The sequence below is a fragment of the Pelophylax lessonae genome (assembly GCF_965119305.1).
Source record: "Pelophylax lessonae genome assembly, chromosome: 4".
Lineage (NCBI taxonomy): Eukaryota > Metazoa > Chordata > Amphibia > Anura > Ranidae > Pelophylax > Pelophylax lessonae.
The window spans coordinates 299325069-299350363 of NC_138771.1; the positions used below are offsets into that span (position 1 = coordinate 299325069).

Genomic DNA, 25295 nt, shown 5'->3' on the forward strand with positions numbered 1-25295 from the left:
CACCCCTGGAACGTGTACCGCAGAGAGGGCCGGAACCAACCATTCTGCCCACCGAAGAATGTCAGCTACCTCCAGAGCTGCCAATACACTTCTTGTTCCAACCTGGGGATAGAATAAGCCCCGGCCGTAGCATTGTCTGATTGGATTCCCACAGGACACCCCTGAAGGCGATCTGTCCAGTGATTTAGGCACAGCCTGATTGCTCGGAGTTCCAGGACATTGATCGGGAGTCTGGACCCTTCCAGTGTCTAAACTACCTGAGCGGAGTTCCGACTCAGGACACCTTCCCACCCGGACACACTGGCATCCGTGGTAACCACTGTCAAATACAGGGGGAGAAAAGATTTGCCCTGGTGAAGAGCTGGAGCATGAAGCCACCAGATCAGAGACCCTTTCAATTTTTGGCTCAGCTGAATTTGATTGTCCAAAGACTTCGGACACTTGTACCATTTGGCCAAGATCTCCCTTTGCAAGGAATTCGTATGTAACTGGGCAAATTGGACCGCCTTGAAGGTAGAAACCATCAGGCCCAGCACCCTTATGCAAGTCCAGAGGGACGACCACCTGCTGGACTGCAAGAGATGAATCGCAGAATGCAATTTCTGGAACTTGTCCAGAGGAAGGAAAACTGGCTAGAGCCGAGCCCAGAGTCAGACCCAGATAGTCAAGTTTTGTGGAAGGAACCAGAGCAGACTTCTGATAACTCAGAAGCCAGACAAACTCCCTCAAAGTCCATATAGTGATGTCCACATTGTTTAACAGAGCAGTAGGAGACTCTGCTCGCAAGAGAAGGTCGTCCAGGTAGCCCAGAACTGCGATCCCTCGCTGACATAATGCCAGCACCGGAGCCAACAGCTTTGCGAAGACCCGAGGTGCAGAGGCAAAACTAAAGGGTAACACAGATAACGCGTCGCCCACGGCATCCCTTCACTTCAGGCTAGTGACGTCAGGAGGAGTCGCCCACGCGTTCCACGGCCCTAGGTAGTGCCGGCATCCACTGGCAGCATCCCCATGAGCCACAGCCGCAAGAGGCCATCCTGAACGGTCGGTCCACCGGGATGATTTGTTGCAGTGCCAACTATACCCACTACATGCTTTTGATGCTTACACTTTTATGAGTAACCTCCTAGTGTTTTTTTTAATAAAGCCCACATATGCTGCACTTAGTATGGCGCTTGTGTTTTCTCCTTAGAGACCATAGGGCAGCAATGGCGAACCTTGGCACCCCAGATGTTTTGAAACTACATTTCCCATGATGCTAATGCACTCTGTAGTGTTGTTGAGCATCATGGGAAATGAAGTTCCAAAACATCTGGGGTGCCAAGGTTTGCTATCACTGCCATAGGGTAACGCCACAAACTTGTTGGTGACAGACACATATTGGAACGCGTAAGTAAGCGTCCTTGATGTTGATAGAGGCAAGGAAATCCCCCCGATGCAGGGATGCCACCACTGTGCGAATAGGCTCCATTCTGAACTCCTGTACACGCACAAAGCAGTCCAGAATTGGATGCACCTCGCCTTCTTTCTTCAGGACCGTGAACAGGTTTGAATAAAACCCCAGAAAAACATTCCGCAGTTGGAACCGGATCACCCCTTGAAGCAATAAGGAGGGTCTGCAATCTGTCCAGGGATAGAGGCACATTGGAAAGAAAGAACCTTTCCGGAGGGTAAGAACGAAACTCGATCTTGTAGCTGGACCATATCACTACGTGGACCCACCTGTCTTGCAACAGGGAAGTCCACGGGTCCGAAAACCAGCGAAGACATTTCCCCCCAGGCACAGGTGGGGGCGTACGTTCATGCAGAAGGAGCCTTGTCCAAACAGGCGATCCCCTTGAAAAGGAAGATCAGTTAAGGCTTTTTTAAAGGTCCGCAGACCAACCTTTGAGCCACAAAACATGCCTAAGGACCACTGCAAAAACAGACAGTCTAGAAAGCAGGGGAGCCACATTCAAAGAGGCATCCCAGATAAACTGCAGCCCCCCAGCAAAGGCAGGGAGAAGCTGCTCACCCTCCAGGTCACAGCGTAAAAGCTTAGCCCATTCAGTCAGAGTTTATGACAGTAGTGCAATGGTGAAGACCGGTCTGAGAGCCGAGACAGCCACAGTGAACATATTGCGGGCCACAGCCTCCGCCTTTCTGTCAGCCGGATCCTTAAAAGCCAGCGATTCTTCTACCAAAATTATGGTTGCCTTATTCAACCAGGAAACCGGGCGATCCACCACCGGTGGAACAGTCCACTTCTTAAGGAGGGACTCTTGAAAGGGGTACCTCATACCGATTCGCTTAGGGACCACAAAGGGACGTTTTGGGTGTTCCCACTCTTTTGCGACAAATCTGTCAAAATAGGCAGGAAACGGAAACACCTTTGCCGCTCCAGACAGCTTGTGAGTGCCAAAGGAAACTGGTGTGTCTGCCACAGCTTCAACTGCATCCTCCATTTGTAAAGTCTCATGCACAGACACAATTGTGCGCGGCTAGAGGAATCATCCTCACTATATGGGAACTCAGGGCGGGCCCCGTCTGTGGCAGTCAGATCAGATTCAGGATCAGAGGAGACCAATGAAGCAGGGGAAGGCTGGGGGGGGGCTTTTTACTACCCCATCGCCCAAAAGAGAGAGAGGACCCCACCAGACTCCCTGGGAGCACCAGGATCAAAGCACTCTGTGTGTGGCGTCCAGGAAGGAAAGATGCCCAGGAGTCAGCACCAGGGGATAAGGAGGGGCTCCCACAGCTGAAAAAAAGACATCCAGAAGGCTTCACAGTAATGGCCACCATTGATTTCAATGCCGGACTAATGAAAAACGGTCCACAAACATGGCCGCCAGACTATACAGCAAATAAGCTAAAACAAAATGGCGGCTCCACAAGGTTCCCAGGAGGTATCTTTAGGGCCCAGGCAAGACACAGATCAGGAAGAGCGGGCCATGGCAGGAGCCTCCACCAGGTACAGCCCCCCGCAAGCCAATTGCCCGGTCGCCGGCGACGCACAACCCCCCCCCCCCCCCCCCCCGCCAGTACAACACCCTGTCCCAGCCCCAGCCAGGTGGTAGCCAGACCATCATACAACTCAGTGTAGGTGGAGGGGGGGCAGATGGGGGGGGGGGGGAGATAGATGACCCACAGGACCATCTGACTCGGGGAGGGATCCTAATGGGAAGGAGGGGAACCCGGGGGGTCCAACTGTCTTATGGAGGGGCCCGTGTCCACCCCAAAACCCTCCGGGGGGGAGGGGGGACAGCTACTCACCATACCTGGAACCAGGCGGGCACTACTGCAGACTGAACCTCTTCGCTATGGAAATGGGGGGCTGTCGGCCAGGAGGAAGGCTGCAATTTAGACCGAGACCCAGTCATATGCGAGCTCGCGAGGCGTTTAACTCGCAGGCCAGGCCCTGTCCGGCGGGGTTATGTTGCGGCCGACCTAGTGCGGAGCTGAGGTCTGCGTGCGATCCCTGGCCAGACTGGGGTGACCACTGGATCTAGATTACCCAGCCCATCACCCAGTCCGGCAGTTTATTGTAGATCTCACAGGAAAAAAAAACAGGAGAAAAAAAAATAAATAAATCGATCCAAAAAAGAAAAAAACTGCCAAGAACAGAGATCCCACCAAGGAACTAGGTCCTTAATCCTAACTAGGCAGAAAAAGACTGAGTACCTATAGCAGAGAGGGGGGGGGGGGGGGAGTATACCTCCGGGGACTTCCCATAGGCGTAGTCAAGTTCTTTTTCTGCCTAGTGTCCTACTCCTGTAGGGGGCAGTATAACCTAGTGTTCAAGAAGATCAGGAGATGTGTCCATCAATGAGCGAAAGAGAAATTAAAGCACACCCTTGGCTACATGCTGTTGAAAAATACACCACTTTTTTTTTTTTCTACAAATTTTAAACACAAGGGCCACATATTAAAGCTTAGAATTCTTAGATTTCAAATTCTGTGATACCACAACACATGGCAGGAATTATAAAGAAACTCAGCTAAGCAACCTCTATTCACTTTTAAGTTTCTAAATACTTTGGGTAGCAAAGTAAAGAGGCCTGCACACATCACCATATACCTTGTAAAGCTCTGAAAAGCCCTGAAGGCCAAATAGCCCAAATATCCAAATGGAAACTTCTGTTCCTGCAGCTACATTTGGCTCAATCCCAAACTACTGGCCACTGAAGCTTTCAGTTATAGTGTGGGAGCAACAGTACAATGCAGGAGGGTCATGGACAACTTGGAAAAAAAAACTGACAATATTGTGACCATGTTGACAAGTTTAGGTTTTGTTTTACATGTGTTCCTAGACATGGATACTTCAGGGCTCATGCACGCAGGACGTTTAAAAAATGTCAGCGCTCCTGTCAGGAAAAAGTAGCCTTAAAAACGCGCTTTTAGCTGCTTTTTTGAATAGCGCTTACAATAAAAACACTCCTTAAAATGTAAAAACACCTAAAAACCCCAAACGCAGCTTGGTACAGCGTTTAGCCACATTTAGCCGCATTTTGTGTTTTTAAAGCCTCTGCTCTAGGACGCACAGGCAGTCGTTTTTGTTTTTTTCTGCCCATAAACACTTAAGCCTCCAAACTTCTCTGAAGGTTTATGTGTGCATGGACACATAGGCTAACATGGAGGAGAGTTAAAGAAAGAAAAAAAACAAAACACCAGATGCCCATAAAAGCAGATGCAAAAACACCCTGTGTGCATGAAACCTAAAAGTGAACTCAGGTACACTTTAAAATAGCATTAAAATAGCATACCCAAATGTTTCAGATGGCAAACACAAGTGGAAGATTTAAAAATAAATACAAATACCTAAATAAGATCTGAGTGTGACCACTCCTTATCTTCAGCATATGTAGGAGGTTTATGGTGTGAATACACGATTAGAATATCGCCCGATCATTCGACCACCGACTTTTGAAAAAGTATTTGTCGGTCGAAAACGTTGCCAACATACACGGTCCGAATATCGCCCGACCATTGCCCGCCGACCATCGAAACAGTGTTCCTCGGTCCTCATGTGTGATGAGGTTATACAGATTTAAACTGAACGACGTCAACACCAATGTATAGAATATCATTCATTCGCAAACGAGACGACAGAATTTTTCGGGTTTTTCAAAAGGTAGTTTTCGTTCACAATATCGATATCGCTCATTGATGGCTGGGCATTAACGAGTAGAATATCGGCCGATCGCTCGCTGAACGGAAATTTTCGGACTTTTTTTTTTTTCTTATCGTGTATTCCAGCCATAAGTTTGGCGTGCGCTATTCTTTTTTAATATACATGTCGCTTGGTTCATAGCTGCACTGGCTTTAGATATACATGTTCAGGGTTTGCTCCCCCAATTTTTTGCTTGTTTATTATGTATTCGGTCTGACCAGACTTCTGAGGTTGAGCATCCCATCCCCCCCACACACCTGCACTCTATCGGTGACCACTATCAAGTAGATATAGAAGGAGTCCCCTGTAGTGCATTAGCACATCTCTCCCAGCAAGGAGTGTTGTCTCCAAGGGTAAGAGAGGCTGGATTCACCCCTTTTTTATGGATAGTGTAGGACCCACTGATAATGGGGTACTTTGACGCAGTGGTGGGCTTGAGCACGATATGGCCATATGGTGGGACTAAAAATGGATTTTTGTAAAATCTTACCGTAAAATCCTTTTCTCTTAGCTCATTGACAGACGTAGTCCTCTGTGATTCAACACCCTCGGGTTATGCTGCCCTCTACAGGAGTAGGACTAGACAGGAAAGAAAACGTTCTGGCCACACCCTAGGGGCAGTCCCAGAGGGTATATCCTCTCACTTCCTGCTCTAGCAAATCAGTTATGTCACAAAGCAGTGTTTAGAGAATTTAACCCAACCCAACTCAAAAACAGAGGGGCGGGTACTACGTCTGTCAATGAGCTAAGAGAAAAGGATTTTACGGTAAGATTTTACAAAAATCCATTTTTCTCTATCGCTCATTGACAGACGTAGTCCTCGGTGATTCAACACCCTCGGGACGTCCCAAAGCAGTACCACAAATGAGGGGTGGGAAAATGGAAATCAAATCCAATCTAGAAGGCCCAACCGGTGCCAACTAGAAGTTTAAAATGCTCATCCTCAATGATGAGACTCAACAGAAATTTTTCAACAGAAAAAAACCCCCCGAGGTAGACCACCGGTCTCCTCAAATTGCGGCCTGCAAAACCTTGCGGCCAAATGAGGCATCTGCCGATGCCATCACATCAATCTTATAAAATTTTGTAAAGGTATGTACCGACGACCAGGTGACCGCCTTACATACCTGGACCACTGACGCCTGATGGCGATAGGCCCAGGAAGTACTGAGCGCTCGAGTGAAGTGCGCCCTAACAGGGAACGGAGGATTCCGACCCTTAATAGAATAAGCCTGTACCACCGTCTGACTGATCCATGTAGATATGGTCGCGGCAGACACAGGCAACCCCCTTCAAGGGCTATCCGTGATCACAAAAAGTGAGTCCGTCTTACGAAAACAAGTTCGTAGTAGTCAAGTGTATCCTTCTGAACCACATCCAAGGAGTGTAATGCAAACTCCCAAGGATGGCTAGTCTTAGGACACGGGGAAGGTAACACAATACTTTTATTCAGATGAAAAACTCTGAAAACCACTTTAGGAAGGAAGGATGGATTCGGAAGAACAACCACCTTATCCCTATGAACCACCAGATATGGGGAACGACAAGATAATGCGGCCAGTTCTGACACCCTGCATGCAGAAGTAATGGCCACCAAGAAGGCCACCTTCTGGGATAATGTAAGCAAGGGAATCTCCCTAATATCTTCAAAGAGAAGTTTCTGAAGAACCGACCACACTAAATTAAGATCCCAGGCGGTAAGGGTGCGCGCACTGGCGGAGCCAGATGTCGCACCCCCTGGATGAAATTCCGCACCAAGGAATGATTAGCCAAAGGTTTCTTGAAAGAAGATTGCTAACGCCGAAAACCTGACCCTTGATCGTGCTCAAGGATAGTTTCTGCTCAACCCCTTGTTGCAGACAGACCAAAATTCGGGTCACCGAATAGGTATGTGGGGGAAATCCAATAGATTCACACCATGCAATATAAGACTTCCATGTACTGGAAGTCGCTTTCCTTGCTTTAACTGGAGGTAGGAATAACTGAAGCTGACACTCCCTTGTCCTTCAGTACCTGGGTCTCAATGGCCAGGCCATTAAGCCAGCGACTGTAAAGCAAGATGGAAGATCGGTCCCTGAGACCGCAAATCCTCCCTGAGAGGAAGTCTCCAAGGAGCGTCCGCGACTAGCCTCACCAAGTCGGCGTACCAGGCTCGACGAGGTCAGTCCGGAATTTCCAGAATAACTGGAATTCCCTCCACCTCTATCCTGCAACTTGAGAGGATGGAAGGCATGCCGTAGCTGATACTGCCCCCACGGGGCGATCAGCGTTTCTGCTGCGTCCGCTAGAGGATCGCGGCGCGAGCTACAAACCTCCGCACCTTCCTGTTAAGCCAAGGTGCCAACAGATCCACATCCGGGATGTCCCAATGAAGGGACAGCTAGTGAAAAACCTCTGGATGAAGAGGCCATATGCGATTGGATCCGAATCGGGCTGCTCTAGAGCTGCTCGATCCAGTAAATCAGACAAAATCTGATCGCTCTCAGTTCCGATACCCTTATTGGTAATCTGGATACTATCGGAAGAAATGACTTCCCCTGGTTGAGCATCGGAGACTTCCTGGTCCGCTCGCTCAACCGGATCCGATTGTCCAGGGAATCGGAATTCTGATTCCATTAAAAAAGAATCTCCTTCAGGAGAATTCGGGTATGAGACTGGGTATACGGTACTGCCTCTAAGAAGGCCACCATTAGTCCCAGCCAATTGACGGACAGCAACATCCGAATCGTTGACTGAACCTTCCGGAGTTTCTCCGCAAGGAGAAACTCTCTTGCCCAGGATGTATCCAACCTTAGGCCCAGATAGTTCAGTCTCCAGGTGGGAACCAGGGATGATCTTTGGGAAAGCGAAAAAACGCTGATGTCCTGCGATGATGGGGATATAAAAGATAGGCCTCCTAAATGTCTATGGACGCCAGGAAATCCCCCTGATGCAGGCAGGCCACCACTGTACGGATGGACTCTAGTTCTTCCCAAGTCCAGATTTGGACGCACCTTGCCCTCTTTCCTGGGCATTGTGAATAGGTTCGAATAGAACCCCTGAAACCGTTCAATGTTAGAAGGGAAGAATCGCACCGGTGGAAGTGATCGAAACTCGATCCTGTGTCCTCCAGAAACCGGTGAAGACATCCCCCCCACCCCAGAGATGGGTAGGGGCGCATCAGGCTGTATCTTCAGGCTTGGCTGAGCCGGACTTTTTGTTTAGCCGACCAGCGCCCTTTGAAACCCCTCTAAAGGGGCTTTGGAGGGTTTTGCCTTATCGCCCGCCCTCACGGAACGAACAACTCTTTATGAGCAGAAAAGGAAGGTCCTCGTTAGTTACGAGGTCCTAACAGTCTGTGGAAAGACAGCAGGTGGTACCGTCTATCCTATAAAGAGGAATTCCTCAAACGGATAGCACCTAGCCATGCGTTTGGAAATAACAGGGGTTCGTTTCAAAACGCCCTTATTTGGGTGAAGGAAAATCCTTCGCCCTTTTGGTAGGCTAACAAGTACCAAAAAGGAATCTCAGTCTCAGCTACCTCTGCCGGTGTAACCTCAAGACTAAAGGTTTCCCGGACGGACACAACTAGTGCATCCACCACTCTTGTGCTATGGCGGAGGCAGAAACGTGCTCCTCACTGCTGAGGAGATATTACCTGAGACAACAGCCCCTGAAGTATCTGATAAACAATAGGGGTAGGCGGGGGTCGCTTCTTGACCCCCGTCCCTGACAGGCCACCTCCACCCGGGATACCAAAGACTCCAAAACTGCCGATAATGCATTAAAAACAAGTGGGGTACTGGAGGGTCCTGCGGCCACCTTGAGGGGATCAGGTGGGGATACCTATGCGGCAGGGTCAATGATTATACAAGACACTTGCCAGCGACAAAAAATGACAAAGTAAAAAACTTTTTTTTTTTTTTTTTTTTTTTGTGTCCCCCAGTCGCAACAGCGCCCCTCAGTGTTACCTGCCTTTTTGGACCCGAGAGAGAGAGAGAGACCCCCAAGGCTCATCCCTGATGCACAGAAGTTTTCATCAGCTTGCTCAGTGCTTGTCTTGTTACAGACAGGAAGTCTTTGGCCCTATTTCCTGGGTAAAGGAGGCGGCTCCGCCCCTTAACACGCCTGCCGGCGCCTCCCCCTGGCTCCATGAGGTGTTTGAGTCACCTCAAACATGGCCGCCCCCATGCTGGAGACACGAGGCTACACCAAAATGGCGGCCTCGTGCGATCTACCAGACAATGGCGGCGGCCTGCACAGAATAGCGGCATGTCTGCAGAAGGATCTCAGCCTCACAACCCTTCACCCTCATGGTGGTCAGCGTGGTCGGCGGTACCGGACCCTGGCGGGCCGTATGCGTCGGGAGGCATCTGCTTAGCTGGAGGAATGATCTGGAATGCAGTATACATGTATAGACATCGCCCTGTGGCTTCTGACAGGTAGTATACCTTATACTATCACAGTAAAGTTCTAGTACTGCCACTGACTACAATCATTTTCACATTTTTACAATTAGATTGTCAGCTCCCAAACCAAGCCTCCTGGCTTCTTGTACACAAAAATCACACTCAATTAGGGGGATCTGTTACATGTTATAGGATAGAGGGGAACCCATCCTTACCATTACAGAGAGGGGCCCGCGTTCACCACAAGACCCGTCAGGGGGAAAGGGGGAACATACTACTCACCATACCGGAACCAGGCGGGCGCCAACTCCTGACAGTACCCCTCTCCACCGAGGTAGGAGGGCTGTCGACCAATACGGACGCCGTGACTCATGGTCTTTGGCGTTTCAGCGAGACGTTTAACTCGCAGGGTCAGTCCCCGTCCAGTGGGACTATGTCGCGGCCGACCCAGCGCGGAGCTATGGCCTGCACGCGCTCGTAGGCTGAACTGGGGTGACCACTGGATCTCAACATCCAGCCCGTCGCCCAGTTCAGCTTTCTTGCTTGAAGATCTCACAGGAACACTGGAGAAAAAAAAGCTGTCTAAAAAATCTTTTCTAAGAAAAAAATCCTTCCAGGACCGAAGATCCCAGCAAGGTATCTAGATCCTTACTCCTAACTAGACAGAAAAAAACTGATTTGCTAGAGCAGGAAGTGAGAGGATATACCCTCTGGGACTGCCCCTAGGGTGTGGCCAGAACGTTTTCTTTCCTGTCTAGTCCTACTCCTGTAGAGGGCAGCATAACCCGAGGGTGTTGAATCACCGAGGACTACGTCTGTCAATGAGCGATAGAGAAATCCCCATTTTTATTTATGGATTGTCTCCATATTTGATAGTCATTTCTTTTGCATGTGTGCGCTATTCTTTTTTAATATACATGTAAGAGGTTTACAACCACTTTGACTGAAATTATGTAGCTTTTCTGAGCATGAACACAAACTGATGGAGACTAATCCTCTAGTGTGTGTTTCATCTTCCTATCCAACCAACAGGATCTGTAAAGGCTAGCCATAAATGTAAAGATTTCAACAGATTCCCCCATCCATGCTTAACAGCGTGGGGAGAGGAATTTCCCCTGCTGGATAATGTATTTCTGATGCGGCTTTCAGAAAACCCAAATTGTGGCTGTATCTGATTGGATGCAGTCACAGTTTGCCAAATCATTTTCCACCCAGGTCCTTTGACTTGCAGACAAATGTTTAATGAGTTGGGTGGTGCCAACAGGGCCACCCATGGCTCAAAGTGCAGCCAATTCATCAGGAGTTGGCCTAAATACAAGACAAGACAAGACATGTATGGCCAGGAGAGGATGGAAAAATGTCTAGCTAATCAATCTGAGATACTGAATAACTTTATCTTACCCAGTTTCACCTAAAACAATGTAAAACTCAAAACAAAAACGAGGCTAAATAAAAAGGAAACTGAACAGAATTGAATAACACAACTTTCAACTGATAAAAGAAATATAGAGACCCCCAAATACAATCAATCAACCTTTGTGATTATAATAATGCCACATATATTTGAAGTGGTTTGCAGGTTATAATGGACCTACTTGGTAAGTGTCTGGGCCTTAGTCTGTAGATAAGTCTCCCTCTGAGTCTTAATAGCAAGCAGACTCTTCCGGTCCATCATTTTTGCTGCAGCCGGTACCTTCTGGATTAGAAAACTATCAGCATACCAAATAATGTTGGCTGTTAGAGTGATTGCCGGGACCTACAATACAGATAAAAATGTCCACTTTATACTGAAACATGTACATGGCAAAACCTCAGATATTATATTAAAGTGGTTGTAAACCTCAGACATTAAATATGAACAAAGCATACCCCTCTATAGTGTGTACTTGTTTAAATCCAGAGCACTAAGTGTAATTTCTGTCCGCTGCCTCCTTCCTCTGCCATCAGCATAAATCACTTCTGACAAGTTTTCCTGACACCAAGAGAAAAATGGTGACAGGGGAAAGTTGCTCCTGCTTATTGACAGCCTCAGCTCTGTTCCTGCGTGCTGGGGTGTGTCCCTTTCCTCCAATCAGCTCTTAGAGCTCTCCTCACTGATGTAACTTCAGCTCTTCACCCCCTGCTTTTCAGAGCCAAGAGATCTGCGTAAATTCTGAACTTTGAACAGATGTAGAGAAGAGAAGGCCGCAGATACACAGGTACAACTTATGTAAGAGGCTTTGTTTCATCTCTGTGTATCACCTGAGGCTAGTCACTTTCACTGGGTATATGTGATGGTTTACAACCACTTTTTAAATAATTCAAAGAAAATGTGAAAATTAAATACGCATATTTTTCCACTTACTGAAATCTATGTTAGATTAAACTATTCACAGGACAGAGGTATCAGATCTCGGAAATAAGTATGAATTCATTTAAATGGTATTGGTTATGAATATTCTTATGCAATATGGTGTGAGCCTGCTCACATTTTTACATGGTTTGTGGTCACTGTGTTGCCTTAAATTTAGGTCACTGTGTTCTAAGTTTTTATTGGCAAAAAAAAAAAAAAATGTACAGAAAAATGTGACTGAACGGCATTGCAGAACAACCTGTCTAGCATGTAGATCTAGTGGTAACTGGCAAAAAGGTAAAGAAACTACTTACTACTCTATCATTTGTTTGTGCAAGAAACAAAGTTACAAAAAAACGACAGTGTTACTTAGGCCCCGTTCACACTGGGACGATCCGACTTCCCGGGGCGACCTCACAGGTCGCGGCGCGCTGCTCGCACCGCGACCTCGGAGCGGCCGGCACGGACTTCATAACATTGAAGTCTATGACGGTCGCTCCGGGTCGCCCCAAAGAAGCTCCGGACCCTTTTTCTAAGTCGGAGCGACTTGTGTCGCTCCTATTAGAACGGGTCCACAGCTTCTCTATGGAAGGCGACCTACGGCGACCTGTCAGGCGACCAGGTCGCCCCAGTGTGAACGGGGACTAAATGTAGAGGAGCTCTTGCAAACAGGATGCTTTGAAAAATAGAAGGGCTCATTTAAAAAGCCACATTATGACCTGCTGTACCAAAAAAAAAAAGCACATTTATAAAGCAAGCTCCATCAGGTTGGATGGGGAGCGTTGGTGCACAGCCAATTTCAGACCTCTCCAGAGATGCTCAATCAGGTTCAAGTCTGGGCTCTGGCTGGGCCACTAAAGGACATTCACAGAGTTGTCCTGTAGCCACTCCTTTGTTATCTTGGCTGTGTGCTTAAGCCCCGTACACACGCACCGATTGTCGGACGACCATTCGGCCGTCTTTTGTCCGGTACGGTTTTGTTGGTTGAAAAGTGCTCAAGACTGCACACAAATTTTGTCGGCCAACAACAGCCGACTGCAGAAGTGATGTCATGTTCTGGTCTACTTTTCGTGTGTTTTTTCTTCTCTGAGCATGCCCAGTCTTGATCATCACATTTTTGTCGGCCGAAATCTGTACTGACTGACGAACAATCGGCCGTTCTTTGTTGGCCAACAAAAATTTTAAAGCCTGCACACCAGATTTTGTTCGCAGTTCGTTGTCGGAAGCATCATACTAACAAGCCGACAATCGGCCGATCGGACGTTGGCCGAACATTTACGGCCGACAATCGGTGCGTGTGTACGGGCCATTAGGCTACGTTCACATCTAGGCGTTGCTTTTTATAGGCGTTTTCAGGCGTTTTTACAAGCATTTTACAGGCGTTCTTTGCAGGTGTTTGGGAGGCAGGCATTGACATCTAACAAAAACCACCTGTAATCTGCCCAAAAAGAAGCTCATGTACTTTTTGGAGCGTCTGGCGTTTTGCTCAAGGCGTCGGAACGCTCAGATGAGAACAGAGGGCCTCACCTTGACCGGCACAGTATATGAAAGAATTAGGGTACAAAGGAACATTTTTGAAAGTTTAGAAGGATACAGATAAAATTCTTTTGCTCATTACATGTGAGTAATGAGGTTTAGGCTCTGTTGCCACTAGTGCAAGTTGTAATGCGACTTTGGACACAAAGTTGCATAACGAGTCACAGCCCATTGATTCCAATGACACCTGTTTCCATCTATGCCACTTTGAAAATCAGTGACTTTGAAAAGGTGCCTGCACTACTTTGATGCGACTTTGATCCAGAGTGTAAAGTTGGATCAAAGCTGCACTCAAAATTGCACTAGTCGCACTAGTGGAAACGTAGCCACTAGGCTAGATTGCAACTTTAAAGTGCAACTTTGATCCAACCTTACACTCTCTGGATCAAAGTCGCATCAAAGTAGTGCAGGTATCTTTTCAAAGTCTCATAAATGGGAACTGGTGCCATTGAAATCAATAGGCTGTGACTTGTCATGTGATTTTGTGTGTCACACTAATGGAAACGTAGCTTTAGCCTACGTTTCCACTATTGCGATTTAGAGTGTGACTTTGATCCAACTTTACACTCTCAGGATCAAAGTTGCATCAAATGTTGCATCAAAGTAGTGCAGGTACCTTTTCAAAGTTGCTGATTTTTAAAGTCACATAGATTGGAACGGATGCCATTGGAATCAATGGGCTGTGGCTTGTCATGCGACTTTGTGCGTCCAAAGTTGCATGGCAAGTCGTACTGATGGAAATGGAGCTTTAGTCTAAGTTTCCACTATTGCAACCCCAAAGTCGCACAATTTAGATTGAGACTTTGATCCATCTTTACACTTTCTGGCTCAAAGTCGCATTAAAAGTTGCATCGAAGTACATTTTCAACGTCGTATAGATGGAAACGGGTGCCATTTACTTGTCATGTGACTTTGTGTGTCCAAAGTTGCATGATAAATCGCACTAGTGGAAACGTAGACCTAGTGTGGTTGCCTGTACTATGATCATTGTAGACTGAGCTGAGACCTCAAAACACTTCCAGCTACATTGACAGTATGGGCTCTTTCACACGGGCGCTCCGTATGTCCGCAAATCATCCTATTTTTTTGCGGATGATTTGCGGACATAATGTAAGTCTATGGCATTGCGGATGTCAGCGGAATACCATCCGCTGACATCCGATTTTCCTTCCTTTCAGTTCTGTTCCGTTTTTTGGAATGGAACAGATCCCTATTTTTCCTCCGTTCAAAAAACGGAAAGGAAGGAAAATCGGATGTCAGTGGTGTCATCCGCTGACATCCGCAATCCCCATAGACTTACATTAGGTCCGCATATCATCCGCAAACGGATGGGATGATATGCGGACCTACAGTGAAAAAAAAAAAAAAAGGGACCGCAGCGGAGCTCTCACACGGAAAGCCCGTGTGAAAGAGCCCTAAGTATGCTACAAACAAAAATGCTACATTTCCAAGAATGACTATTCTGTCCTAAACTTGATATGGTAGCTCTTCCTTACTTACATTTAAAACTTCCCCTTTGACGCTCTCAGTTCAAACAATGGGCAACTGTTGCTGGCTTACATTAATCTGGTCACATTTACATATAATAAAAGACTATATATTTAAGGTTCTGCTCATCGATCCTTTTACCAACATCAGATTCTTTTTGTTTAGGATTGTACTGTATAATATCACCATGGTTACAGTCCTTAACTATTCTATTGCATGATCCAGCAGCTTCTTAAAAACTCAGATATTCAGGACACAGATCCTTCTAAGCCTGAAGCCAACTTAACACAAAATACAAAAGTGTTTAAGCTCCATTGTTTCTCTAATGCCAGATAAAGAGATCCAGGATATCAAAATGCTTCCATTTTAAACGTATTCATTAAAGTGATTGTATAGTCTCATTTTTATGTTTTTAAAAAAAAAAAAAAACATGTTATACTTACCTCCTCTGTGCAGTTGGTTTTGCATGGGGCAGCCCTGATTCTCCTCTTTTCGGGTCCCTCTTTGCTGCTAATGGCCCCTCCCTCCTGATGAGTGCCCCCACCCCAAACAGCTTGCTATGGGGGCACCTGAGCCAAGCTGCAGCTATTTTTTTTTCTGTTTGTCAGTATACCATTTCAGCATCTTGCAATTGTTCAAGGGTATTTAAATCCAAGCACATAAATGTAATATATTACAGCTCATCAGTCCTTAGATGAGGTAGCTGCATTAGGCCTCATCCACATGGGGCGTATGAATCCATGGACTCATGTGAGAGCAAGGTTTACCCCCTTGGGGATGCACAGGTCTTCCCTTGTAGGTAGTCCCATAGCGGTCAATAAAGATGCAGCAGCAGCACAGATACAGTCACTGCTCCCAATGTGACATTTGCGCAGGTGCGCGGCACCCTGCTTATTTCAGCACAGAAAGCTACAAGGACACCAACTCATCATAAAGATCTAGACTGATAAGGAAATATACTGCTCTTGGGTTCAAATATACAGTACTTAAACATGACACTTTACCTTCTTACACACATCCAGGAGTGACTTGTAAAGTTTTTTGTCCACGCTGCGAAATATATGAAAGTGAAGTACAAAAAGGCCACAGAGCCCCACATATCGCTCCCGCTGATCAATTTCAGAGGCTTCTCCTGCAGAGTAATGGAGAAGGAAACTAGCTGACATTACAGGTCACACCATAAAAGCTTAAAGATCTCCATGCTGAACAGGACTCACCAAGCTTAACTTCCACATTAGAAAATATTGTGCGAATGTTATGTGCAAACTCTTCAGCAAAGGTTCCATTCTTTGAGACAGATACTCCTCCATTGGAGGAGTCAAACTGTTGTTCAACACATCCCTGTGAGACATAAAAGAGCACTTGTGTCACAAAGTGTTGCAAATGATAGGTTAAGACTATATAAAGATGGGAAAGCAAGGAAGTTCAAATTTATTCGATGCCCACGGTTTAAAATATGGATGTACCCAATATATATTTTTTATGCTAACCAGGGCAAAAACATACTTGCAATACCCAGAAAAACTCCTCCGTAGCCCAGCACCCTAGCCCTCCTCTTCCACCCATCCATTCACACCTGAGCGTATCATTTTCAGGCGTTTGGGCATTTTTTGCAGGTATTGACATCTAACAAAAACACTTGTATCTGCCAAAAAAGAAGCTCATGTACTTTTTTGAGCTTCAGGCGACAAAACGCTCATATGTAAACAGGGGCCATTGAAATAAATGGGATTTTTGCTTGTTGGGTGTTTTGAGACTTCAGAGATGAGCGTTTTACGAGCTGAAAAACACTTAGATGTGAACAGGGCCTTAACATTTTAGAAAAACAAACTATATGTACTAGTATAATACTGAAAAAAATCCCCAAGACAATTCTGCAGTGTTTAGGAGTATACATAGTTACATAGTTAGTGAGGTTGAAAAAAGACATCAGTCCATCCAGTTCAACCTATGATGTGTGTGTGTTTGCTTTTAACCTTACATTGTGTACCCCTGTATGTTGTGTATACCTGCAGTCAAGGCAAAAAAAAAAAAACCCATACAAGTAAACATACTATATAAAATGTTGTCTACTTTGAATCGGTTTATAATTTGATCTCTAGAAGTCCCTGCACCTCCAGTTTACAGCCTTAGAGGTGAGTACCTCTGCTGAGTTTGGGTGTGTTTACTTATGGCTTAGATCACACTGTATGCAATGACTGCCGCCCAAACATTAATGTCACAAGAAAGCAATTGGGATTATATTTAACATGTCAGCTACCTTGCCATTCAGAGGATTCAAAACTAAATGCAAACACAGTGGAGCAACTTTTAATTTTGTTGCCTGTAATTTTCTCTAAAAGGACATAATTTCCCTACCAGCAATATGAAAACAAAGTTTCAATAAAAAGATCTCTGACCAGTGTACTGATATAGCTAATTACCTGGAACAGGGCGCCATCAAGCAACTGACTTTCCAGTTTTAACAGAAGCTTCTCAAAAGGTTTCAGTTTATCCTCCTGAATTCCAAATTTTGCTGGGTTATGATGTACTGATTTTAATAACCTTTAGGAGAGAATAAACATATTATCAAGCCAGCAAAGACAGAGGATAGTTGTAAGTCTATAGGGAGGCTTCCAATAGCAGCGCTAAACCCAATTCAATTTTTTTGCAGGAGTGGGATGGAAAGTCCCAGTACTGTTGCTACAACACAGCCATACATGTTGATGCCACATAAAGTTTACAGTATACAGCACTGACAATGGCTGCATGTATTAGTATTAATAAAATAGTTTGTTTGGGCCAGCTTGGAACAAGCTATTTAAAGTGATAGCAAAGCTGAAATTAGGTTTTAATGCTAGTGACAGACTCCATCATAGATGTCCTTTTTGATATTGCCTTTAGTACAATGTTAAAAGACTAACAGTTACCCAATAAGTGATATCATTTTAACACCACATTTTTGGCTTTTCTAAATGATTACCATAGAACACCATGTTGCTTATTATTGCTCTAAACAGTATAAATCATCTTCAGAAAGAAAACCAAGCAGAATAAAACTCATGTCAAGAAACATGGAAATCCACATCACTTACATGCTCAGATTAATTAACAAGGCTCAAAATAAAATAACGGCCATACCTTTTATACATTGTCCAGTGGTCTTTTAATGCGGCATGGTTTTCAATTATTTCATCCAGGGTAAGCAGAACAGTCAGCAGTTCTCCTAAGTGTTCATACATAGTCTACATAAAAAATTAAAATGATACATTCATCATGACAGGAAATAATACATGGTAAGTCTCCATTCACACTACCGCGACTTGTCAGGCGACTTGTCAGCCTGACAAGTCACGGTCCATGCAGTGCTAAAGGACCCGTTCTAATAGGAACGACACAAGTCGCTCCGACTTAGAAAAAGGGTCCTGTACTACTTCGAGGCGACCTCGGAGCAACTTGCATAGACATTCATTATATGAAGTCCGTGCAAGTTGCGGCGAAGTCGCGGTGCACGCAACTTCACAGGTCGCCCCCGAAGTCGTGCTGCTTCAGTGTGAATGCGGAGTCAAGAATCTATTTACTCAGAAACAGCCATACTGTAACTACTTGGAAAAAAGCAAAAAAAAAAAAACAAAAAAAAGCCATGCTATGATGAGCTTTATAAACTTATTCTAGGTATAATTTTACACAACAAACAGATACATGACCTTGTTAGGTGTAATTACGGGGTGGATTTACTAAAGGCAAATGGTCTGTGCACTGTAAGTGTACTGCAAGTGCGGTTGTGCTAGATCTGAGGGGGAAGCTCTGAAATGAGGAGAAGCTCCGCTGGTTTCTATCATCCAATTATGTGCAAGCAAAAATGCTGTTTTTTATTTTCCTTGCATGTTCCTCTCATATCTAGAGCAACTGCTATTTGCCTTTAGTAAATCCACCCCTATGTATTGCGTTCCACAGCTTCCAAGGTAAACTCTTATTGTGATCATTTAGTCCTTTAAATATAAATAAAATAAATAAAATCCCTTAAAAGCATTAACAATATTCACAATCCTTACCAGAAAATGAACTCCTGATGTTTCAATTATCTTTGATTCATTCCTGCAAAAAGCCACAAGAGTAACATTCATTTAAAAGGTTTCACTAAAATTTTCCATGATAACCTAATAATAGAAATCCTATGGGTACACACACAGCCAGCAATGTCCTAGCCTGTAGATCTCAATTTAGCTGCAGAGTAAAAGTCAACCTAGCATTTTATTACAAATTCTACATGTATCTGGCTAAGGCAAAGACGACAGGCAAATAAAAGTTGAAGCAAAACTCCAGTAAAAAATAATATAAGCCCATTAGACAATAAAAAAAAAAAAAAAAAAAGCAATACTCACCTTCAATCCAGGGTTGTGCCACATTACTTCTCTTCCAACATCAGTCTTCTAGGTTGAATGATGGCCAGTATCATTCAACCCACTTCATCTGAGCCCAGGATGTCATGGATCTGCTGCTCCTAATGACGTCATATCGACGAAACGTGTAGAGCGTATTCGGGTCACTTCCAGTCTTTGAAACGCACGGCGTTCCAGAAGTGTTCCATGGAAAATATTTGAGCTACCAATTTTTACTGCCTCTTGTTCGTTTATATTTGTGAGCAAGTATTAATTCCAATGAACATAATTGTTATAAACAGAACTACACTATGAAGTTTCTTCTATTCTTACATATCCGGGATATATGATATCTATATTTACCATCTGCCGGCATCGTGGTCTATAACTGGGCATATACAAGAGAGCTATCTCCATAATCAGTGACGCCTGTTACCCCTGTTGGGGTTCTCTTATCTGGTGAGTGCGGTCCTGAGAGTGAGGGGAGCACAAGTGTATTTCACGGCCACCAGTCACTCTTGAAGATCACCATTTTTTAATTTTTCCTAATTTTTCTTTTATGGATTTTTTTGGACTTTGTTTGCACTGCAGTCACTTTTTTCACTTGCCGCTTTAATTGTTTGCAGCTGCTATATCTATGGTTTTTTGCAAATTTGCACAAGCTAGCACATATTGCACTGTGGCACATTATATATTTTTTTTTTGAAAATCTTTTTATTGTTTCAACAAAGCAACAGCATATAAATATTTGGTGCAAAAGGTTCACCTACCAGCCTCGCCACACACGGTCATTGGCTGAGAAACACTTATGTTTGCAAGAGAGGGTGCCCACGCAGGGGCGGATTTACATTATATATTTTTTAAGTATGCTACTTATAGTATTGTCTTTTCAAAAATCATGTGCATATTTGTCACTTTAATATTGTAGTAGCATACAGCTTTTGGTTTTTCACTTAGTTAAGATTTTACGAAGAATAATTGCACTTTAAATTTGGTTATTTCTATATTTACATTGTTGGATTAATCACTTTATTTTATCAGTCTCGTTATACTCCTTTTAATTATTAGGCAGCGCCATATACCTTATTTCTCTCCAGATCTGCTCCTAGCCTGCGACTTGGCATTGAAGTAGAAGTGCTCATCTCTTTGTTACTGTATTTTTACCTCCAATAGTAGCATACTTCAGGTCAGTATATGAACTGACTGATAGAGATGGACTCAGGCGTGTTCAGGATTCCACCTTCCTGATCGCGCCAGGAAGCTGACACAGCACACGGCTAATCACAGGCAGTGAGACATTTCCCGATCTCTGCTGTGGACTGGGAAAGGTATCTCTGCGTGTGATTAGCTGTTTGTGGTGCTGGCTTGCTGGCAGGATCGGGCAAATGGGAACTCGAACACGGCTGAGCCCATTTCTACCGACTGATTTCATGCACTCTCCCATTCTGAGCTCTGCTGTACAGTCATTGCAAAAGGGTAATACCGAGCCAAAAGCAGGTACTTACACTGTTTAAAGCGAAGTTCCAGGCAAAAATTGAACTCAGTCTCAAAACAAAAGAACACCCCACCCGCCCTGGTTTTTGGATACTTTTTTTTTTTTTCATACCTTTTTGCCATGTTTTGTTTGGCACTTCCATCCCATGTTGCAGTGAAGTACGTCACTTCCGCAGGTTTTATCGTGCCCTCCTCCTTTCCCCGTTGCCTTACGGGACCTGTGTGTGTCCCAGAAGAGGACGGACCATTCAGAAAGCGCTGCCCGACTCATGCATGCGCAGTAGGAAACTGGCTGTAAAGCCTGAAGACTTCACTGCTGGTTTCCCTTACTTGAAATGCTGGCGCCAGCACCCGAAGCTAATGGACGGATCGGCTTGGGGTGCCAACATATTGGGCTCCCTGGACAGGTAAGTGTCATTATATTAAGGCTGCATTCACATGTCAGCTTATAATCGCGGGCAGAACCGCCGCGGTCCCGCCCGCGATTCGGAGATTTATTGCAAATCGCGGGACGCCTAGCGTTGCCCGTTGATTTGCAATAGCCCCCCAAACGCTGAGCGATGTTGCCGCGATTTACGCCCGCCGAATCGCGGCAACATCGCGCAAACAAAATCGCGGGACGCAATACGCTCCGCGTAAATCGCGGCAACATCGCTCGGCGTTTGGGGGGCTATTGCAAATCAACGGGCAACGCTAGGCGTCCCGTGATTTGCAATAAATCTCCGAATCGCGGGCGGAACCGCGGTGGTTCTGCCCGCGATTATAAGCTGACATGTGAATGCAGCCTAAAAGTCAGAAACTATAGTGTTTGTAGCTATATTTTTTTTTCCCCAGGTTGAAACTCCACTTTAAATCAATCAATACTTAAAAGCAAGAAATATATTTTTTTCCAAGCTGTCAAGCCTCCAGCTCATAGCCAGTAGCAAAGATAAGGAACGAAAGCTAAGAAAAGTGGTGTATAGCAAACATCATAAGGTGCCTGAATATACCTTGATAGCACCACCCAAATCTGCTACTGGAACCCAAATGGAGAACCAGACCTTCTATATACAGTGCATCCGCAAAGTATTCACAGCGCTTCACTTCTTCCACATTTTATGTTACAGCCTTATTGCAAAATGGAATCAATTATTTTCCTCAAAATTCTACAAACAATACCCCATAATGACAACGTGAAAGAATGTTGTTGGAAATCTTTGCAAATTTATTAAAAATAAATGAAAAAAAATCACGTCCATAGGTATTTATAGCCTTTGCCATGACACTCAAAATTGAGCTCAGGTGTATCTCTGAAGAGATCTGCAAATGGCTGTGCACCGATGCTCCCAATCCAACCTGATAAAGCTTGAGAGATCCTGCAAAGAAGAATGGGAGAAACTGCCCAAAAATGGGTGTGCCAAGCTTGTAGCATTATACTCAAAAAGACTTGAGGGTGTACTTGGTGCCAAAGGTGCTTCAATAAAGTATTGTGCAAAGGCTGCCAATACTTACGTACAGGAGATCTTTTTCATTTTTTCTTTTTAATACATTTTATAAATTTGCAAATATTTCAAGCAAACTTCTTTCACTGTGTCATCGTGGGGTATTGTTTGTAGAATTTTGAGGAAAATATTGAGTTTAATCAATTTTGGAATAAGGCTGTAACATAACAAAATGTGGAAAAAGTGAACCACTGTGAATAATTTCCAGGTCCATTGTATGGAGTAGAATGCAGTGAGATACAATAATCCAAATTTTTTTTAAAATGTCCGTCCTTTTGCTCCCTATCTTCCCTAACCCTTAGTTTGCTCTGGTCCAGTCACGTGATCCCCTTTGACAGTGAACACCAGCTGCTGAGAAGACGGAACGCATGACAATGGCTGGGAATTCTGGAAGCGGTGACATTACCCATAGGCTCCCACGGCCCCGCCATGGACAGCACTTCCTCCTCTCCCTTGCAGCTGCAGCTCAATGACACTGGAATCCAGAGCTGCAGGATCATATGACCAGAGCAGACTAGGAGGTTGGGAACATTTTTAAGCATAGTTTGTGTACGGCTAGAATTCCACTTTAAAGGATAAGTTCACCTTTGCAGGTTAAAAATGTGCATTTACTATTTTTTTTTTTTAGGAGCCTAGAAGGCATTCAGCAGATCCCGGGTGCCAGGCAGGACTCCTGCAGACTGACTGTCAGTGTAAGCGGTCTGCTTGTACCTTGTATAGGCAGGCAGTTTCACACAGACAGGAAGAATCAATGAACTGTCAGAGCGCTCCACAGAGCTGTGGCAGTTTATTAAGAACTACAAGACGTCAGCTGCAAAGGATGTCGGTACTTGTATTTCATTCATTCACAAATAAAGTGGCCGCTCTCTTTTCAAAAAGTGACAGCTGGTATGGGAAACTTCTCCCCATTCTGCTGTCACACGGAATGGCAGGAGTGGGAAAATGTCACATGTTCCACCCTAAAAATGGATGGAACATGTAACATGTTCCTGAAGGTGAACGTATCCTTTAACCTACTCCAGTTCCTACCTTTTTTGGGGAACTGGATAGCGAATATGACAAGATATCACACTGTATGCTTCTCACAAAAATTACCTGCTGCTTGTATACAAGGATGCTAACTGATGGACAACATTCATTACAACTTCGTAACATCTTGTAACAAAACATGAAAGCTCCTGAAAAAAACAAAAACAAAAAGAAACGATAAATATAATTTAACAGAAATGTAAAAATTAAAGCAATACAAATTAGCTTTGATCTTGGAATACATGGACAATTACACTCTTTGCTACTGGGAGCTTTAATTAATTGTTGGCAGCCATCTCATCTCTTGCATACTAAAATCAATGTGAAACTTATAAAAGATGATTGTACACTGTAAGTTAGAACCCCCTAGATTTAAAGATATTTAATCTACCCTGTAGACCAAGCTTTATAGGAAAACAAGCAATGAAATCATTTAACACAACATAATTCAATAGCAATACTTTTTACTAATACTAGGGTCGCCAGTTCGATTCCCAACCATGGAACTACCTGCCCCGGAGTTTGCATGTTCTCCCTGTGCCTGTGTGGGTTTCCTCCGGGTACTCCAGTTTCCGCCCACACTCCAAATACATGCTGGTAGGTAATTAACTCCAGTCTAAATTGGCCCTAGTATGTGTATGTATGAATGTGAGTTAGGAAACTCAGATTGTAAGCTCCTTCAGGGCAGGGACTTATGTGAATGTTGCTATTGCCTCTTTTCCTTTATGCGAAACACTGAGATAGGATTTGGTTCGCTGCTACCCATAAACATAACATATGAAAAGCAATTGTAAACTAACAGGTTCCAGTTGATTCACTTTCAGGGTAACATTGGATGCAGTAGTATGGGGACATCCAGTCTATCATATCCTAAACACTGATTTAGCTGGCCTAATAGTGAAGTGTACAGCTGGCCTAATAGTCACCACAATTTATTATCTCTAGGAAAAGTAGAAAATAAATTATCCCCAAGAAGTCAAAGAAATGTTTTGACATGCCTCATTTCTTCAGATATTGGTATTTTTCGACCCTGCCACAATTTCAAGCACTCCAATTGAGTTCCCTTTAGCTGCAGTCTATGGTAGGGGTTGGACAGCCTGTGAAAAGGGTTGAAAGTGCCTAAATGTTGTGAGCGGGGGTTAAGTTAATAAGAAAATTATTAGCAGTTGCATTGGCTTGACAGGGAAACTGAGAACTTCTGACATTGCTGCAACAACCTGGGCTGGCAGCAGTGAACTGGAAAAGAAAGAGGACAGGCAGTCCCCTAACTTTGCAAGGGAGACTGCTACTCCACTGCTTGTAGAGTATTTGTCTACTTTTTTTTGCCCGGAGTTCCACTTTAAACTGATTGCAAACGATCACCTTGTAAAACAACCCATTCAGTTTGAGAGTCGGTTCCCACTAAGGCCACACGACTCCTTACTACTTCGGGGGCGACTTGCAGGGACTTCACATAATGGAAGTCTATGCAAGTCGCTCCGAAGTCGCCCCAAAGTAGTACAGGACCCTTCTTCTAAGTCGGAGCGACTTGTGTCGCTCCTATCAGAACGGGTCCTGTAGCGGTCAATGGACGGCGAGGGAGCGCGACTTGTCAAGCTGACAAGTCGCCTGACAAGTCGCGCTAGTGTGGACCGGCTCTGAAAAAGAAATGAAAGGCAAATCATTTTTGCATAGATAAAAAACAAATACACCCCCCCCCCTTTTTTTTTTAATAAGTGATCACATTCCATCTGTTCTCAGCTGCATAAGAGCTGGGGGGGGGGGGAGCATCAGCACATTGATCTTCCCAGTGACAGGCTGTGCAGTAGGGGTGTGTCAAGACAAGTCTGATCATTGGAGGAGAGTTGCCTGAGTTCCCAGCACAATTAGAGGACTGACCACGCTGTGTTCTGCTGCTTAGTGTGGTCAGTTTCTAATAGGAAAGCAGAAGAACTGGCAGGAACTCCAGAGATTTCACAAAAATGAAGCAAAACAAAGAGAAGAGAATACTTTCCTATTCAAGTACATGGTACAGCAGGCACATATCAGGAATATGAA

General features: G+C 44.8%; 1 protein-coding gene across 1 annotated transcript in view; it reads right to left on the reverse strand.

Annotated features, from left to right (window-relative positions):
- WASHC4 (WASH complex subunit 4) overlaps positions 1-25295 on the reverse strand; it is a 121684-nt gene that overhangs the window by 56491 nt on the left and 39898 nt on the right. The window contains exons 7-13 of the mRNA XM_082253112.1: positions 23325-23407; positions 18928-18970; positions 18014-18117; positions 17317-17437; positions 16111-16234; positions 15898-16025; positions 11133-11293 (exon numbers count right to left, since the gene is read on the reverse strand). Of these exons, the coding sequence (XP_082109238.1) occupies positions 11133-11293; positions 15898-16025; positions 16111-16234; positions 17317-17437; positions 18014-18117; positions 18928-18970; positions 23325-23407 (764 nt within the window). The remainder of the gene's footprint in view (positions 1-11132; positions 11294-15897; positions 16026-16110; positions 16235-17316; positions 17438-18013; positions 18118-18927; positions 18971-23324; positions 23408-25295) is intronic.